The sequence below is a fragment of the Amaranthus tricolor genome, chromosome 1, assembly GCF_026212465.1.
Source record: "Amaranthus tricolor cultivar Red isolate AtriRed21 chromosome 1, ASM2621246v1, whole genome shotgun sequence".
In the NCBI taxonomy this organism is placed as follows: domain Eukaryota; kingdom Viridiplantae; phylum Streptophyta; class Magnoliopsida; order Caryophyllales; family Amaranthaceae; genus Amaranthus; species Amaranthus tricolor.
Genome location: NC_080047.1, coordinates 5,130,387 through 5,149,633, shown reverse-complemented (window position 1 = coordinate 5,149,633; position 19,247 = coordinate 5,130,387). Strand labels below are relative to the sequence as shown.

Below are 19,247 nucleotides of genomic sequence, written 5' to 3'. Positions count from 1 at the left end.
TAAAATGAAATGAAAAATTTGTAAATAATATTATTAAATCTTAACTATTGCTTATCAATTTAAAATATCCTTAACTATTATTTAATTATGTATAACCTAAATATTAGAATACCTAGTCTTCTATGTCCCAACTATTGCTTATTGACTCAAAATACTCTAAAACATCCGAATGCAAATAATGTGCATCGTGTTTAAGTTTAAGTATCCCAATATTTAAGGATATACAAAATTAAATTATAATTAGGTATATTTTAAATCAATGTGTAATAATTGAAAGCATTATTTACAAATTTTCCAAATGAAATTTGATCTTTTGATATGAAAGTTGAGTAAATTTAAAACACTTTATTTTGATGTCAAACGATGATGTTGTAAGCATTGTGATATAAGCTATGTGCAATATGCTTAGTTTTGTAGATTACGTTAGTCTATGCAATCCAACTAAAATCTCATTCTCATTTATCGCTTTCAAAATACTTAAAAGTTTGCACGTAAAATTAAGATGGACAAATTTTTAAAAATTGATTATATTAAAATAAATGAAGTACTAATTACTTTATAACTTTAGTCAATTTTGACTTTTTAATTAGTTAAATAACAAAAATAATATTTGATAACTGGCTTTTAAGAAGCTAAAACTAAATTTTAAAATATTGATAATACGAAAAATAAATGAAGTATTAATTACTTTATAACTTTGATTAGTTTTTCGCTTTTAAAAATATGTTTGATAAATGGCTTATATTAAAAAGCCAAAATCAAAAATCCACTCATAGTAGCTTTTTTCATTGGTTTTTAGCTTGTGGTCAATTTTTTCTATAATAAACAACTACCAACTAGAAAATAACTATTACCATACTTGACCTTAATAGTCGGCTTAAACAACTAATTTAAAAAGCTAACTTATCGGTCAATACCTTCATCTAGTCAAATCAATCAGCAATTTTAGTCAACATTTTCAATTAACAGTCATTTGCAAAATAGGCCGTAAAGATTGTAATAGAACATATTTACCTTATAACTTACGAGCAAGTCTTATATGATATCGTTTCATTCTGAGACGAGTCCATATAATTGACCAATTTCTCTAATTGGTTATTTTGAGTTTGTAAGTGGTCATTTTATGGTTATAACTTATAAGCGATCACTATATATGTTATAAGTGATCATTACAAGACTATAAAAAATGATCACTTTAAAATTATGAGTGGTTATAATATCAACTTCAATAGGTCATAACACCAACTTCAAATAGAATTACACAGCACAATCTCAAATAAGAATTAGTGTAAAATTATATTCATAAATAATCACTTTAGAACAATAAATATATATTAATTCTTTCAATCCAATAAAAAATTGTTTCACTATGAAACAATCTTGTTTGAGAATTTTTGATAACTTAACAATGTCCTAAAGTCCGAATCAAACGCAAAAGGGCCATATTTAAGAAGAGCCCACGGAACACCTGCTACCGCCTTTTGGATTTCTGGAGGGTGAAAATTAACGTGATCCAAGAAACATACGAGTACACAAAAGAAAAACACAAAAATTGTTGTGAGAGACGGTCTCTTTAAGAGACTATTTTAATTGGGCCAATTCATTTTATATTTTTTAGAATATTGTAAGTAGATATTAAGAATGATGTAAGTAAACATTTAAAATATTAAAAGTAGGCATTAAGGATAAGGTAAGTAAGCATTACAAATACGATAAGTAGATATTAATCTTTAATAGGCTTTAAAAATACGATAATTAGACATTAATGTTAAATAGGCTGAACTTGAAATAAGTCTCTCAAAAAAATGTTTTATTTCTCAATCAACTTGATTTCCTGATCAATATTTTCGAATTATTAGTTTTTAAATAATTATAACTTTAGTAATCGTACTTGGATGCACTAATAAAAGAAGAATAACTATTCAAAATTGTAAAAATTGTGGTTGCTTGGTTGCATTTTATTTCTATTGACATTTTAAATTTTAGGAAATGGGCTAAATAATGTATGTTTATTGACAAAATAATTAGTAAGTTGTAAAAATTTAATCATCATGATTCATGACACTCTTTTGGTTGTTGAAAATTTATGTATCCATTGTAATTTTTTATGTGCAAACAAAACATAAAAATAGTAATTTCTTAAAAAAATTTTCATTGACAATTAAATTTTAATGTCAACCAAGCGAATTCTAATTTATATTAATTTTTTTTACTTTAACAAAAATTTCCTTGCCGTCAAGGAGACAACAAAGTAAATCAATCAAAACGATGAATTTTTAAGTAACATAGCCTAAAATAAAATCGATCAATCAAAACGATGAATTTATAAACGATGAATAATTCCTTTAGTTTATTTCCTACTATCATTTCTTTTTATTTGACTCTTTTTATCACAGGGGTCGCCCTAATATTGACATATATGTTTCCATACAAATTTGGTAAATTCATTTAAAAATATAACGCCAATATTGTATTACTTTTTATTTTATTATATTTGCAATCAATAGTGACAAGTTAAGTGAGAATGCCACTATTTGTGGTAAGTATAATGGAGTAGAGAAGATATAAGACAATATCATAATCTAAGTTTGTTTATTTTTATAAATAATTGTTAGATTGATTTAACCAGTTGAAAATGATGGATGATTTGTTAAATGTTAAAACAAATATTTTATGGAAATGTTAAATAATAATTGGTTGTAGATTGTTTATAAGAGAAAAAGTGGGCTAAATAGTCAAAAAGCCAATGCAAAATTTATTGGAGGTGTTTGGCAATTGGCTGTTGGTTGTTGGCTATTGACTTTTTTAGTTAGCTTCTTTGATTAGGTGAAAATATTGGTTGTTTTTATTGGCTTTTTAGTTAGCTAAAAAAGCTAGCTATTAGTTGAGATATTTGGTAAATTTAAATATTAGTTGTTAGCTATTTATTAGAGAAAAAGTGGGCCAACAAGCCAAAAGCCAACCAAAAAAGTTAGCTGGATTAGCTTTTTCATTTAGGCTTAAAAACAAACTTTTCAACTGTTTTAAAAGTCATTTACCAAACATGTTTTTTGGCTGTTTGACCAACTAACAAACCAAAAGCCAACTAAAAAGCTAAGAACTAAACACCTCCAATATAAGTAGTTTTTGATTAAGTTAAAAAAGCTTATAAAAATTTTTCAGCTAATTTAAAAATTATTTATCAAAATTTTTTTAACCATTTGAGCAATTATAAACCCAAAAATAAAAAGTCAACCAAAATCTAGGAAAAAAAATATTTAACATCACCGATTCATGACATTACTAAACCTTGAAATATTGAATAAAATGAGTTTTTTTTTTTTTTTAAAAAAAAACAATTATCAAAATAAGCTTAGAAAAATTTTAATTGTCAAATTAATTATTTTCATGTCCGAGCTTAAGGCTAGGGCTTATTCACTCTTACTAACACCAAACAAAAGAAAGACAAAGTTATAAGTTTTAATAGAAGAAAAAAAAAATAGAGTAGTTCATTGTTATAAATAGCAAATCAAGCAATTACTCATTGATTTTTTTTTCCTTTTAAATTATGACTTTGTTTTCCTTTGGGAATTAAAGTTTTCCAAACCTTATTTTGAATTTCTTCTTTAAAAAAAAGTTCATTTTTCAATTTTTTGTGTATCACTAAACCTCACTCTACACTCCAGAGTCCAGCCCATTTTAGCTTTAGCCCAATAGTTAAAACCCTAAAACCCCTTCTTACTTCAACTCAAAAAAATCATAAACCCTAAACTCCCAGTTTTAAGGCCTCCACCATTTCCAGTTTCCCGCAAACCCTGAACAAAACCCTAAATTCGCCTCTCTTCAAGAAACCTCATCAATGGCGGACGTCGAAATTCCTCGTTCCGAGAAGAAGAAGAAGAAGAGTTCCACCAAAACGACGGATTCCGAACCCCAAGCCGAAACTGATACTACGGAATTCTTTATCAAACCCCAATCTGTCACCCCAAAAACCGATTCTTCACAGTGGCCAATCCTCCTAAAAAACTACGATCGTCTCAATGTAAGAACAGCTCATTTCACACCAATTCCAGCAGGTTATTCTCCATTAACTCGTCCTATTGTTGAATACATAAGGTATGGAATTCTTAATTTAGATAAACCTGCAAATCCATCTTCTCATGAAGTTGTTGCTTGGATTAAAAGGATTTTAAGGGTTGAAAAAACGGGTCATTCAGGTACGTTAGACCCAAAAGTTACTGGAAATTTAATTGTTTGTATTGAAAGAGCAACTCGTTTAGTTAAATCTCAACAAGGTGCTGGAAAGGAGTATGTTTGCATTGCTAGATTACATTCTGCTGTTCCTGACGTTGCTAAAGTTTCTAGAGCATTAGAAACTTTAACTGGGTCTTGTTTTCAAAGACCACCGTTGATATCTGCTGTTAAAAGACAACTTAGAATAAGGACAATTTATGAAAGTAAGTTGCTTGAATACGATGCTGATAAACATTTGGTTGTTTTTTGGATTAGTTGTGAGGCGGGTACTTATGTTAGGACATTATGTGTTCATTTAGGGTTGTTGTTGGGTGTTGGTGGACATATGCAAGAGCTTAGGAGAGTGAGGTCTGGGATATTAGGTGAGAAGGATAATATGGTGACAATGCATGATGTGATGGATGCTCAATGGATGTATGATAATTTTAGGGATGAGAGTTATTTGAGGCGAGTTATTATGCCTTTAGAGGTTGTTTTGACTAGTTATAAGAGGCTTGTTGTGAAGGATACAACTGTGAATGCGATCTGTTATGGTGCGAAGTTGATGATTCCAGGGTTGCTTAGATTTGAGAATGATATTGATGTAGGTAATGAGGTTGTTTTGATGACTACTAAAGGGGAGGCGATTGCGTTGGGGATTGCGGAGATGACTACGGCTGTTATGGCTACTTGTGATCACGGGGTGGTTGCGAAGATTAAGAGGGTGATAATGGATAGAGATACTTATCCAAGGAAATGGGGGCTTGGGCCAAGGGCTTCGATGAAGAAGAAGTTGATTGCTTCAGGGATGTTGGATAAGCATGGAAAACCAAATGAGAAGACTCCGGCTGAATGGATGAGAAATGTTCCGATTGTTTCTGATGCTATGATTGCTGGTATTGCTGCTTCAGCTGAGCCTGTGACAAGTGTGGAAGTGGTGGAGGAGAAGAAGGAGAAGAAACATAAAAGGAAATTGGAGGAAGTTGATGCTAGCCCTGCCACCGATGGTGTGAAGAAGTTGAAAGTTAAAGAGGAGGAAGTTGTGGAGGTGAAAGAAAAAGTGAAGGTGAAGGGCGAAGAGGTTGAAGTTGAGAAATCCGAGAAGAAAGAGAAGAAAAAGAAGAAGAAAGAAGCAGAAGAAGCTGCTTCTCCTGATGTAGAGAAATCAAAGTCCAAGAAGGATAAGAAAAAGAAGGAGAAAGCCGAGTCTTTAGATGAGGAGAAGTCCGAGAAGAAGAAAAAGAAGAAGAGCAAGGATGTTGAAAATGGTCTTGCAGATGCTGAGGAGGAACACCGAAGTGAAAAGAAGGAGAAGAAGGATAAGAAGAAAAAGAAGGATAAAGATGCTGCCGAAGAATAAAGGAGTAGTCTCCTTGTTGATTCTATAGCTTGATAGGAAATCGCAGTTAGAATTTGTATGCTGTTGTTCTCTTTAGTTCTCCGAAGCTGGTTGATTTTGTACTCTCTGAATGTTTTTTTTGCGGATCTATGTTGAAGCTTTAGAGTTCTATTCACTTGGCTCTCTGTCAATCCTTTGGCCTTGAGTTGGGATTTCTTTACTTGTTTAGGTCGGTCGTACCAATGGTTGATCCCCGTAATCTTATGGTTAGAGGTTCAACTTCGCGACCATCAATACACCAGGGTAGCTTGGTGAATATTAGCTTTCTTTACTAGTTGAAATGATAATTTTGGATTTTCTTCATGCTCCCTTGTACTAGTACTTTGAAGTAATGGATAAAAATTTTTGAATTTGGTGTGCTTGATGAGATACTTGAAGCAAGTTGCCCTGATCATCTTCACTTCATTGTTACATAAGTAGGTTTCTGGCTTGAGCTTGTCGTGTTCATTACGTTGGTGATATAAGCTCAAGGTGAAGACAGTTGCTTATATATAGGCTTTTGAACTGAGTTTGCTGGATGCAGATAGAGATGAACTGAGCTTGGTTATCTCCTTATGGTCTTGTACTCTTGTATTGGTTGTGATGCCTGTACTTCATATACTGTTTCAATTTGTGTTTTCATCTGTTATTGTATGCTGCCCGCCTGTGCTATTTGCACTATGTACTTGTTTCATTTTATGTTGGCCATTTTTGAAGTTATTATTTGTTCTTTCTTGGGTTATTTGTTGGCACTTGGCAGCAGCTTGATGAAAAACTTAACCCAAAATAAGTGAAGAACCAAAATATCTACTTTGTCAGTTTGAAATTGTCATTCTTTTCATTTTAGTCTGTCATTTAACTTACTAATATTCTTATTTTAAATTGTGTTTTTACTACTTTTAATCTAACTTAACAACCCATTTACCCATATATTTTTGTCATTATTTTTGGATGATGATGGTATTTTGATATCTATAATTCATTTTTTAATACTGTATCAAACCAAAATGGTGCACATTATTACCAAATATTCATATTTTCTCTTAAAAACACTCTATTTTCTCTTTAATGCTAAATTAAAGGGACATGTGTATCCATATATTCTAAAAACACTTATTCTTTCCTTTGATGTTATTTGTTAATTATTTAGACACGAAAGCAGGCTGGCCGTCAAATTTGACTGCTGCACTGGGCATAAGTTGCTGAATGATAAAATTGATGCTGTAACATTAAGACTATCTTAGACAGATTAGGATAAATGTATGGAGAGAAAGGGGAGAAAATTAGAAGGATGAAATATTTCTTGTTTGAATATCAAAGAGGGAGAAGAAAGATTTGAAGAGGAAGAGTTTGAAGGGAAAATATGAATTAATTTTATTAACAATACAATACTCCCTCACTCCCTACCAGCTAGATTGCAATAAATGAATTTTGCACAATAATTGACGGAGAAGCCTTCCAAGAATCTCTGGCCTTTCAACGGTCAATTCTCAGCCCCTCCCCTTCGAATCTCAGGCCCTTTCTTTCGAATCTCTGGCCAGCCTGCAACGGTGACCGGCCATCTCCTTCGAAGCTTCACAGTGCTTGGAAGGATCATTCTGAATGCACGAACATTAGAAGCCTTCCAACGGTCAATTCCTACAAGTTATTTTAGTCTACTGACCACCGTCTACCTACCGACGCGGTTGCTGCCACTCTTCTATACTGCTGCTGCACTGCTGTTGCTTCTTCCATATTTCATTCTTCAAAAATGCATAATTGGTGACGGTGCTACAGTTTTAGTCTTAATTTGATCTTCTTTTACACTTATCCACCAATTTGTCACTGTTTCCTCATCTTTATCCTCTTTTCCTTCAAAGTAAGTAGGTTTTTTTGCAACTGTTTTTGGTTTAGTACTTTATCCTCTTTTCCTGCAAGTAAGTAGGTTTGCAATTTTCTGTATGTGTTATTTTGTGTTGATTTCTGTTAGTGATCTAATTATTTTTGGTGGTGTCCTTATTGTGGGTTCTAGTTTTTGCTGTTGTTTGAAATTGTCTAACTGTGATTATAAGAATAAATAAAAAATAATTAATTAATTACTCAGGAAATATACCTTCAAAATTGAACCTTCTACAAACCTGCTTTTTTGTCTCTTTTGTTATTTGACACAATTAGATAATCGTTTACTATACCGTTTGTTTTTTTCGTGAACTTTGTTGTTTATATTATTTTGTCGAAGTTATTTATATCAGTTTCAGACTTAGTGGTCTTGAGTTGTTTTTTTGATTTGTTGTTGCTTTAGCTAGTGTTCCCTCTCTAAGTTTGTTGATAACTTTTTTTACCTTAATCCTAAGTTGCTGAATATTGAGTTAGGAAGTAATTATGGTAACCTGAGGTCAAGTCCAAGGAAAGGTGGTCAGGGAGGGCAACGTAAGCAGTATCTAGAACTAAGAGTAGGGACTTAGAACATAGGTACTCTAGAAGCCAAGTCGTTGGAGTTGGCCAATGAGCTTTCTAAATACAAGATTCATGTATCATGTGTTCAAGAGACTAGGTGGAAGGGGCAAAAAGCAAAAGGTATAAAGGGATATAAGTTGTGGTATGCAGGTTTGGACGACAAACGTAGCGGGGTTAGCATCCTAGTGTCTAATGATATCCTAAAGCAATTAGTTGAAGTAAGGAGGTGTAATGACAGGATTATGCTAGTTAGGATAGTAGTGGGGGAAGAGATTACATCCATTGTCAGTGTGTACGGGCCCCAAGTTGGGCTTGATGAGCAGGTGAAGCGTGAGTTTTGGGATAACCTAAGAGACCTCATGAGAACTATCTCGGAAGATGAGAAAGTTTTCTTAGGAGGAGACTTTAACCGACATATAGGCAGAGATGCAGGCAACTATAACTCGGTACATAGAAGGTTTTGTTTGGGGGCAAGGAATGAGAGTGGGGAGAATTTGCTGGAGTTTGCACTAGCAAAAGAATTGGTTATAGCAAACTCGATCTTTAGAAAGAAAGATGAGCATTTGATCACATATAAGAGCGGCGGGCATGCAACCCAAATTGACTTTTTCTTAGTGCGCAAGGGAGATCGGGCCTCATGCTTGGATTGTAAGGTGGTGCTGGGTATAGAGATGTCCACCCAACACAGGCTTTTAGTACTGTTTTTTTGGATGAGGAAGAAAATCTTAGAATAGAAGGTCAGTCCAGGAGAAATATCATGTTGGGGAGACTCAAATGGGATATGGTCACAACCCTATCAAGCAAGATAAGTTTATTGGGCTTCCCAAGTCAGTTAGAGGATGCGAATGAAATGTGGACGAACATGGCAAAAACCATTAGAAAAGTGGCAAAAGAGACCTTAGGGGTGTCGTCGGATAAACCAAAAGGTTTCAAAGAGTCATGGTGGTGGAACGAGGAGGTGGAAAAGAAGATAAAGGATAAAAACAAGAGATTTAAAGAACTTATGGCATGCACGGAAGAGGAGGATAGGATAGAAAAGAGAGTGAGCTATAAAGCGGCAAAGAAAGCGGTAGCGGAGGCAAAAAATCGTGGGTATGAGGACTTTTATCGGAAGCTTGATACCAAAGAGGGGGAGAAGCAGATTTTTAAGTTGGCGAGGACTAGGTCCAGGCAGCGGCAAGACTTAGAGACAATGAAACATATCAAGGATGAGGGAGGACGAGTTCTCCTGAGACAAGAGGACATCAAAACCAGATGACTCCAGTATTTCTCTCAGCTACTCAATGAGTATAGGGGGCCAAAGGAGGAGGATAATCAAATTTCTGACGTCCAAATACCACTGGAAGATGGGTCAACAAGTGATATTACTACAAAAGAAGTAGGAGACCACTGGAAGATGGGTCAACAAGTGATATTACTACAAAAGAAGTAGGAGAAGCTCTCAAAAAGATGGGGGAGAACGAAGGCAGTCAGGCCAGATAACATCCCAATTGAGTTGTGGAGGAGTTTAGGAGAAGAGGGCATTCGTTGGCTGACTAACCTCTTTAATACAATTTTGAGGACACATAAGATGTTAGAAGAATGGAGGAACAACGCAATAATACCTCTGTTTAAAAACAAAGGCGATGTGCAAGTATACTGGAGTTATAAAGGTATCAAACTTCTAAGCCACACCATAAAATTGTGGGAAAGAGTGATAGAGAGGAGAATTAGATAGAAAACCGTGATTAGAGAGAATCAATTCGGTTTTATACCAGGAAGGTCAACCATTGAGGCAATTCATGTTTTGAGGAGACTGATGAAGAAATATAGAGAGAGAAAGAAGGATCTGCATATGGTGTTCATTGACTTGGAGAAAGCGTATGATAGCATACCACGACGTGTCATCTGGGATAGCCTCAAGGCTAGAGATATTTCTTCAGTGTACATTGAGGCTATAGGGGATATGTACAACAGAGTGTCGACTAACATTCCAACATCGGTGAGGATAACAGAGCCTTTCCCAGTTAAAGTTGGGCTACATCAGGAATCGGCTCTAAGTCCTTTCATTTTTACTGTCATTATGGAAGATATTTTTAAATCTATTTGGGAGATGGTACCGTGGTGCATGCTATTCGCTGACGACATAGTGTCGGTAGCAGAAACTAGAGAGGAGATTAGTAATAAATTGGATGAGTGGAGGGAAGCTTTAGAAAGTAAAGGGTTGCACATTAGTTGTACGAAGACCGAGTATTTGCGCTGTGACTTTAGTGGGACATCACCGATAGGTGAACCAGAGGTGTCCAATGGTGAAGCAATTGTTAAAGGCACGACCAAGTACAAGTATTTGTGATCGACCATTCAAATGGATGGAGAGATTGACGGAGATGTAAATCATCGTATACATGTGGGTTGGATCAAGTGGCGAACAGCCACCGCGGTGCTATGTGATAGGATATTCCCAAGCAAGTTAAAAGGAAAATTCTACAGGGTGGCAATCAGACCTGCTTTGCTATATGGGATCGAATGTTGGCCCATAAAGAAGATTTTTAAACATAAGATGGAAGTTACAGAAATGCATATGCTGAGGTGGATGTGTGGGCACACATTGATGGATCGAATTAGAAACCAAGAGTTTAGGGAAAAACTAGGTGTAACCCCTATTTCTGGAAAAATACGCGAGAATAGATTGAGGTGGTTTGGATATGTGCAGAGAAAGACTTTCGACGCCCCTGTGAGGAGGGTAGAAAGCATTATAGTAGAGGGTAAGAGGATAAAGACCCAGGAGAACTAGGAATAAGCAAATTAAAGTTGACTTGCATGAGTTAAACCTCTCTAAGGACTTGACTAAGGATAGGGGTAGTTGGAGGCGCCATATCCATGTTTTAGACTACTGATTTCCTCTTAGATTACCTTTTGGTGTTCTTGCCCTCTTACTTCTCTTGTTTCTTTTATTATTAGTATTATTGTTTTCTTTTTATTTTGTAGTGGTTCTAATTATTTATCTTATTTATAGGCATTTAATTTATTTTTCCCGTGTAGATACGTCTTTTTATCTTTCTCGAGCTGGGAGACTCCTTTGGCCGCGCTCTCCTTTATAGGCATGAATTGCCGTCGTCCTTCCTTCCCCAAACCCTGTCCATAGTTTTCTATGAAGAGGATACACTGGGTAAGATGATGATGATGATGATGATAATGAATGATACAATATATTCTAAAGTAAAAAGATAAGGCTTCTATATAAATAAGATGCACTCTCCCTTCTTACTCCTCCCCTTTCTTTCTCTTTCTTTTTCCTTCCTTTCCTTTCATTTCTCTTCTAATTTGCTATCCAAACATAATATAAGTGAAAAGTGAATAACACTAAACTACATATAAGATATCAAGATACAGAAATACACAATGGATGAATCAGGAGATTCGACACAAGGGCTGGAACAATAGAGGATGCAACAAATGTTCAAAGAAACTTCAACGATACAAGCAAGCACACAAAAAAGGTTGGAATTTGCTAAGGCTATCGAATGTTCAGATTTACATAGAGTTGGATCAACAGAAAATACATAACACATGGTGTATGAAATTGTTAGGATTAAGACTCTAGCATAGTTGTATGGTGCACTGAATATGACTACAAATACAAAGAACACAAGTTTCATACTTTCATATATAAAATTTGTGCTTACTACTGTAAACAATTCTTATGCTGAACCGAATTCGGTGAACCATTTTTCATGGCGCTCAATATCGGCAGCAGAGACACTAGGTTGGACTTTCCGTAACGCTTCTTCAAAATCACACATTGCAACAGGGTCATTTGAGATCTCATCCTTCGACATGTTTTTGATCTCATCTCTAGTTTTGCCTGCTATTTTACGCCTCATACCGTTCAATGAAGCGTCCCTGCAAACATTTGTTAGATCATCTCCACTATATCCCTCCGTGCGTCGAGCCACTTCATCAATATCCACATCAGTAGCCACCTAACGAAAATTCCATGGCCTTGTTAGGAATTATAACCCACCAACTAAAGGAATTATAGCCCAGGTTTAGAGCAAAATAATCAAAACAGAAAATAGCATTTTAGAACAGCGGCTCAACAAAAAAAAAGTGATCAAAAACTAAACCAAAAGCTAATAAGCTTCATGAACTTCATTCGCTTACTTCGCTTTCTACCTCATATAGTAGACAACTAGTTTGAGCTGGCTAGGCACATGACATTACTTTTCGAAAAACATAAGCCTTCCTCTTCTCAGATAAAATTAAATGATAAAATAATCAAATAGAATAAGTAGAAATTTTATTATGATAAGGATAAAGGTAAGGGCAAATCAAATATCAACGGTCTTTTACAGTTAAACTTCATGTAAGACTCCACAGTCCCTTAACTTGGTATAACAAGCTGGAACTATCATACAACTTTCCTCATCTTTTTACTAGCACCATAGACCCACCATTTTGCAAGAGAAATTGGTAGATCCATGGTGCAAGTAAATATATAAGAAGGAAGTACATCCCAAGATTCTACACATAGCAAAGATTATATTGTTTGATGGAGAACAAAATATAATACTCGGAATGAAGTGACACAGCAAATGGTAAACTTTAGACGCGTTGTTCTTACACACGAGATTTATTCAATTTTCCACTTTTTCATCACATGCTAGTAAGCTAAATTCGGGAAATCCTTAGAAGTAAAAGTTAACCCAATTGCAGTCTTATCGTGTCAAGGCAAGCAGGAAAATAGTGTGTGCGTCCTGCACAATATAGCTAATCTAAGCTAATAAGGTTTGTTCCCGCACATGCTATACAGATGAGTAAGATAATCCAATATCCCAAATAAACTGCAGAATAGACAATAGAGTAAGTGAGCGTTTAGCAGAAACTAAGAGAGAAGTCTGCTGCTAACCTCAACAGTTCTCAAGTTGATCTTTATAAGCTCTTTTCGGCTCTCAAAATTTGGAAGAGGAATGTATATACGCTTTTCCAATCTCCTCCTGTGTAGCAATCACAACCATCGAGTCAGATAAACTGAGTTTAAATTTTGAATCTTGGACACAAGCTATGCTTGATCAAAGAGAATTTTGAGCAATACACAAAGCCTGTAGTTTAGAAAGACCTGAGTGCCTCATCAATATCCCATGGAAAATTGGTTGCCGCCAGAACCATGACTATCTTCCGGTCTTCACCAGAAGAGCTTACATTGACACCATCAACTTGAACAAGCAACTCAGATTTAACTCTTCTAGATGATTCATGCTCTCCTGAAGCCCTGAAGAACAAGGCAAGAGGAAGTATTAGGGATTATAAAAATGGGCACAAGTGTAAACATCTACATATAGTATAGCTTAAGCCTCAAAAATTACAAAGTCCGAGCCTTATTGATGAAAAAGACAGGAGCAGCAAACTTCACTTCAAATACAAGTGAAGCATAAAAGAGATAAGAAAAGTTCAAAAAATGTACAATGAGCATCCATAAGCAGAAGCATGACGAAACATTGGGGAGTAGTGACGGAAAGGACAGGTAAACGGAGGTCCTAGTTTATGGCTAGATAAAATCCAATGAGCCAAACATTTAGAAGAAATCAATTAAGTTGACACGCAAGATGCATTAAAATATTGAAAGTTAACAAACAACCAAGCAAACATGCAGAATATACTTCCATCAAACAAAGACATGAACCTACCCTCTAGCATTGCAAAGGGAATCAATCTCATCAATGAAGATTGTGCTAGGTGCATAAGCTCTAGCAAGATCAAACAAGCAACGAACCATACGTTCACTCTCTCCACGCCATTTTGAAGCCAACGTAGCAGAGGAGACATTGAAAAAGGTTGTTCCACATTCAGTGGCGACAGCTTTAGCCAGGAGTGTTTTTCCTGTACCAGGGGGTCCGAACATGAGTACACCTTTCCAAGGTCTTCTAATTCCCTGTAGAATAGAATACAGTTTCAAATATTTTTTTATCTTTATCTTGGAACTGAAGGGTACTATAAAGTGCTAAAATACATACTAGATACTACATATAACGTAAATGAACAGGGAAAGGGGAGAAGATTTTAAACTTTGGTTAAAAGAGTTAATCTGAGGTGGGTGTTTAAAGTTTGGCTTCGCAGCAACTAATGGCTTCTTATATATACAAGTACTAACAAAGTGAGGACTGCCTTGGCAACTTGGAAAGGCAATAAAGATCACAAAGGACTCAGTTTACTGGTCAGAAACCCCACACGACCCTAATATCAAATTTTACAGTCACAATAGTGAAACTTAACTATCTAGGGGAAAAAATATAAATTCTGATAAAAAAAATTTCCTTTCAAACTCATACAGGTGTAACAGAAAAAATGGTAACATACTTGAAAATACTCGGGCATCCATAAAGGAAGAACGACAGCTTCCTCAAGAAGTCTCTTAGCCTCAGTTAATCCTGCTACATCATCCCATCTCACTCCCGGGGTAGAGTCTAAGACATCCCTTTCAAGCATAGCAGCCAAGTCCGCATCAGGGCCTTCATATTGCCGTTTTGGTTTTCCATCTTCAGAATCAGCACCCTGGAAATTCTTCAAATTAGCACAGACTGTAAAGTAATATCAAACCTTAATCCAATAACCAAAGTCGGAAAAGATCAAATTGAGGAAGAGAAACTTAGAAAATGATACAGGATACGAGTCTACTATCAAGTACCAATCCAATTGTGAGTTGAAACTTGAATCAAGCAAAGTGGTCAACTTCAAGACGTTGGTATTTAGTACATAAAGAAAAGTGACTCAATCCACAAAGATGATTGAAACTTAATTTTTTCTATTCGAACAAAAAACAGTTATCAAAATGTAATCTTCTTTAAAGTTGAGGCTGAGACCGACATAAGAGAATTCACATGTCCATTGTCCTCTAAAGCAAAATGCATATGAAACATTTCCTCATTGACCAATTTGGTTCAACTTGAATCTTTAAGCAAAATGGAATATGTATTAGTTTCCATAGCTCATGGTAAAAGAATATTTTTTCATGCAGAGCCCCTGTTTAGTAGTTTCAAAGTCCCATAAGGGAAATGAAGTTCTGATTTCAACTCTGTATGTTAAACCAAAGACTTTTCAGTATCCTTCACCAAGTTTACTGCCGAATTATCCACAGCAACGTTTCATTTCTTCAATGCCACAAATTGACTCCCACTAGGCTCTCACCTAGATGGTTTTTGGGAATGTCGGGTATATGTGGTCTTATCCTTGTAAAAACAAAGATGTTCTCATTTTCTCTCACTTTTTATCCTATCCACACAAATTAATTGTCTCCACTATATTTTAAATACTTGTAATTGTCTATTGCATTATCAAATATATATATATATATATATATATATATATATATATATATATATATATATATATATATATATATATATATATATGTATGTATAAAGGTAAAAAAGATGAAAAGTACCAGAAGTTGCAGCTCAATATAGAAAAATGTGAATTGATAGAAAAACATAAATCAAGACTTACTACTGCATCTCCCTTGATTGATTTTCCAGCTCCAACTCCCTTTTTACCATTAGCAGATGAACGAGCTCCAGGCCCAGGCTTTGTAGAACCACCTGGTTTTGACCCACGGCCAGTAGCACCAGGTTTTGCTGGGCCACGACCACCCCAAGACCCGTCTGCAGTTGACTTTCTCATGTTCATTTGACCTGGCCTTGTAGGCCTCCGGTTTGAATCACGGCTTGGGGGTCTCCAAACATCAGGATCATCCATTGAAGCAGCAGAAGATGTAGGATACTCATCCAATGGTTGAAAGACAAAGGATGACTTAGTAGAAATCGGTGGTGAAGCAGGACGCCGACCTACAGGAGTATCCTTGAAAGACTTTCTCTCCGCATCCAACTGCTTTACAACTTCAGTTTCTTCAGTGATAGCTTTCTTTACATTCATCCACTTTGAGCGAAGTAAAGGATCATCAAGGGTGTTCATATGCCTGTAGTTATTCAAAAGTTTTCAAATTATGTCCAGATCCAAAAATCATCGAAATAGAGATTAATATTTCATAAATGAACAACTCTTGAATAAGATTTACTCATGGTGCAACATCCATACAGTTCAAAAATGAGTGTTTTAATATTCAAAGTGTAATTTTAACATCTAAAATGACGTGCTACATTTTATATGTGATCATCAATGTACAAGCTTATAATACCCTAACTAGGATATATGTGATAATCAGTACCTTCACCCCGTCCAATTCTCCAAGACGTCTAGTTTAACCAAATAATTTAGCACAAATCACTTTACGTCGGTCCTTTCCAATGTATCTCGCAAAGATTTCAAATCATCAACTTAACTACTTCGACATGTAGAACAATAGCACAGGATAGTAATTTGTGACTTCCGAAGCTATGCAACAGTTGGACCGCTACTAACTTAATCAGTTGTTGAAAAACTCATACTGTCATATAGTGGAACTTGCAATATCTTAATTGTTAACTCAAATCACCAAGCCTAACAAGTAATATATCAAATATCAAAGTACTAAACCAAAAAAAATGGAATTTTTTAATAAAGCTAGGTAAATGAGATACATAAGGATCCCACATCATGGACTATAAAAAAAATATTCTAGAATATCTTAGAACACAACTTCTTGTCCAATCTTATCTTGATCTTTGTGGATTCCTTGTAATGTTTGAAGTCATTATTACTTTGGAGTAGTTATCTTTGTCCCAAGTTTGTGCGCGCATTGATCACTTTGCATGGGTTTAACTTAACATAGCTTGATTAATAGGGACAGTATAATCATGTTTTGTAGGATGAAGTCAATGAACCAAGAATCAGCATCATGTCATATTGTCATGTTGGTGCGAGCACCTAAAGTTATGTTTCATGTCAGGTAACAGTATCTTATCTTGTCGCATAGATACCCAAATAAATAAAGAACCCTTGCAATGGATGACTAAACCCAAATACTTGAATAATTTCCTCTTTGTTATGTCAAACCAAACAATTGAAGCATACAATGATATCAAACAGACATAAACAAAAGCTACTACCAAATGCCTCCCCCAAGACACCGTAACCTGATCAAGGTTTGCATGCTAAAAGCTTCTTCAGAAAAAATTCTTCAATAAAAACTCATACATTCTTGAAAATTGTTCTCAGCATCAAAGATGCTCTTTAAGTAAATTTTTATTCAATTTGTAACCAACTAGTTTTTTTCTTTTAAATTAGTTTGCAATCAACTTGTTAACCATCCCTACGCTTACGATTTACCATATACAACATTGGTTTACAAGCATCACATCTTATCCTTATGTGTAATTTTTCATCCAACATGATAAATTTCCCTCAAAACTTCATCTTAGAGAAACAACTCTTCCAACAAAGCTTTGTTGCTTTTAGCATGATCTTTCTACACCACACGAAACAATTTTAAGACTCTCCAAAGGTATAAAGCACATCCAACAACAAGATGAACTATACGTCCCATTACAGAGAATAGGAACATAACTGCCTCTCAACTCTGGAACTTCTATCTATAAAACAAAAAGTACACAGCTCTTCCCAATCTTAGGCTTCAAATTCCATCAAATGCATACCACAATCGACATCATCAAATCCTTACACAACTTTTCAAACGCTCATTCTCTCCAATTAATTTGATTTTCAGTCAAATTCAGCTCATTTTTTCCGATATTTCACCCACATTTTCAATTTTTAAAATGTTCAGCTCAGTTGTAGCATAAGTAGGTCAGAACAAACCCTAAGTTGAGGTAGAGATCAAAATCCAGATTAACACGTCATATATACCAGATAAAAAGATTATAGCAAGTAATTATTCGCCTAGCAAAAACGCGTACAAAGATTTCTAAACCTAAATAAACTAAATTGACGAACTTGAGAAACTCATGTTAACTCATCAATCACCATTTCTACAAATAATCAACATTTATAACTAACAATAAGTAAACATGCCCAACACAATACATAATTATAGAGGAAACCTTACTACAACCACTACAAATTCAAACCATCAATGAAAATCAAAGAAAAAAGCCTCAAAATCATATTATTCAAAGCAGAAAAAAGAGAGATATAAAATTTACTTGTTGATTTGAGCAATGGCGCCATCGAAGAAGATAACGGAGGTATCGTAGAGACCTTCAAGCGCATATTCCCTTGCCAATTTCAGATGATCTTGTAGTCCATTCAATGAAGTTTCCACCATTTTTTCTCTACTTTAAACTTAGAATCTTCAATGTTCGGGAAGCTCGGAATTAGGGTTTACTGGATTTGAAGATGAAATTGGGGAGTGGAAAATGGAGGAGAGAGAAATGAGGATGATGGTGGGAGGGCTGTGTGAGTCTGTTAGATTATCTGGGAATTTGAAGAGAAAATGTTAGTATTTGAAAATTGAAATGGTTTAAAAAGGGGATTATGATTTATGATTAGTTTTAATGGTTTATAATTGTGTGGGGCCAAATCCAACTAATGCTACTTGTTCAAGCAATGTTTCAAGTGTTTGAGTAATTAAGGTGGGAATTTGTATTCTTGTTTGGAAATTAATTAATAATAAAGTAATACTTCTACTACTTTTATTTTTGTTATAATTTAAAACTATGGAATAATTGATAATTATTAGTCATGATAAATCTATCACTTTCTTAATTCAACTCAAAATTAATTTGAATTTAATTGAAAAAAAAATAGTCAACATGAGATTATCAAAAAAAAAATGAAAAAAAATTGGTCAATGAGACCATCACTTTCAAGTCATGATCCATCATATTTGAGTTTAATTTTTGTATTATGTGTCTCTATTTTATCCGTTAAGTTTATTTTTTTTAATTAACTGCTTTAACTATAAAACTCTATTTTAAGACTTAAAATTCCCACTTCAAACTTTAAGATTCCTTCACCATGACTCATCTTGCATTAGAATGTCTCGCTATGAAACGAACTCATATAATTAGTCAATTTCTCTGATTGATCACTTTAAAATTATAAATAGTCACTTTAACATACTAAATATACACGAATCTATTTAGAGATGATTTCACCATAAAACCGTCTCATTAAGAAATTTGTAAAACTTAAAAAATTAGAATGCATATTTAAAGACGTAAAAAAAATTTTATTTGTTGTGTGATGAGCTAACCTGGTCACACGTGTAAAGCCGTCTTGCAAGAGACTTGTTGAATCAATTTTGAGATCTTTAAAGTGTAACTTCCCTCTAAAATTTCACTAATTGTAA

The 19,247-nt window shown here is 34.6% G+C and overlaps 2 protein-coding genes and 1 pseudogene across 2 annotated transcripts; 2 read left to right on the top strand and 1 right to left on the bottom strand.

The window, feature by feature from the left end:
- Nucleotides 1–3,735: 3,735 nt before the first annotated feature.
- LOC130811535 (H/ACA ribonucleoprotein complex subunit 4) lies at nucleotides 3,736–6,408 on the top strand. The gene has a single exon (XM_057677864.1). The coding sequence runs from the start codon at nucleotides 3,839–3,841 to the stop codon at nucleotides 5,570–5,572; it is 1,734 nt and encodes a 577-aa protein (XP_057533847.1). The 5' UTR covers nucleotides 3,736–3,838; the 3' UTR covers nucleotides 5,573–6,408.
- A 3,962-nt stretch (nucleotides 6,409–10,370) lies between these two features.
- On the top strand, nucleotides 10,371–10,902 carry LOC130811553 (uncharacterized; annotated as a pseudogene).
- Nucleotides 10,903–11,352: 450 nt separating this feature from the next.
- LOC130811545 (katanin p60 ATPase-containing subunit A1) lies at nucleotides 11,353–18,409 on the bottom strand. Its single transcript, XM_057677876.1, has 7 exons — nucleotides 18,100–18,409; nucleotides 15,509–15,977; nucleotides 14,363–14,557; nucleotides 13,693–13,937; nucleotides 13,125–13,277; nucleotides 12,915–13,002; nucleotides 11,353–11,988 (listed from the first exon to the last, which is right to left on the bottom strand). The coding sequence occupies exons 1-7, from the start codon at nucleotides 18,219–18,221 to the stop codon at nucleotides 11,707–11,709; spliced, it is 1,554 nt and encodes a 517-aa protein (XP_057533859.1). The 5' UTR covers nucleotides 18,222–18,409; the 3' UTR covers nucleotides 11,353–11,706.
- Nucleotides 18,410–19,247: the final 838 nt, after the last annotated feature.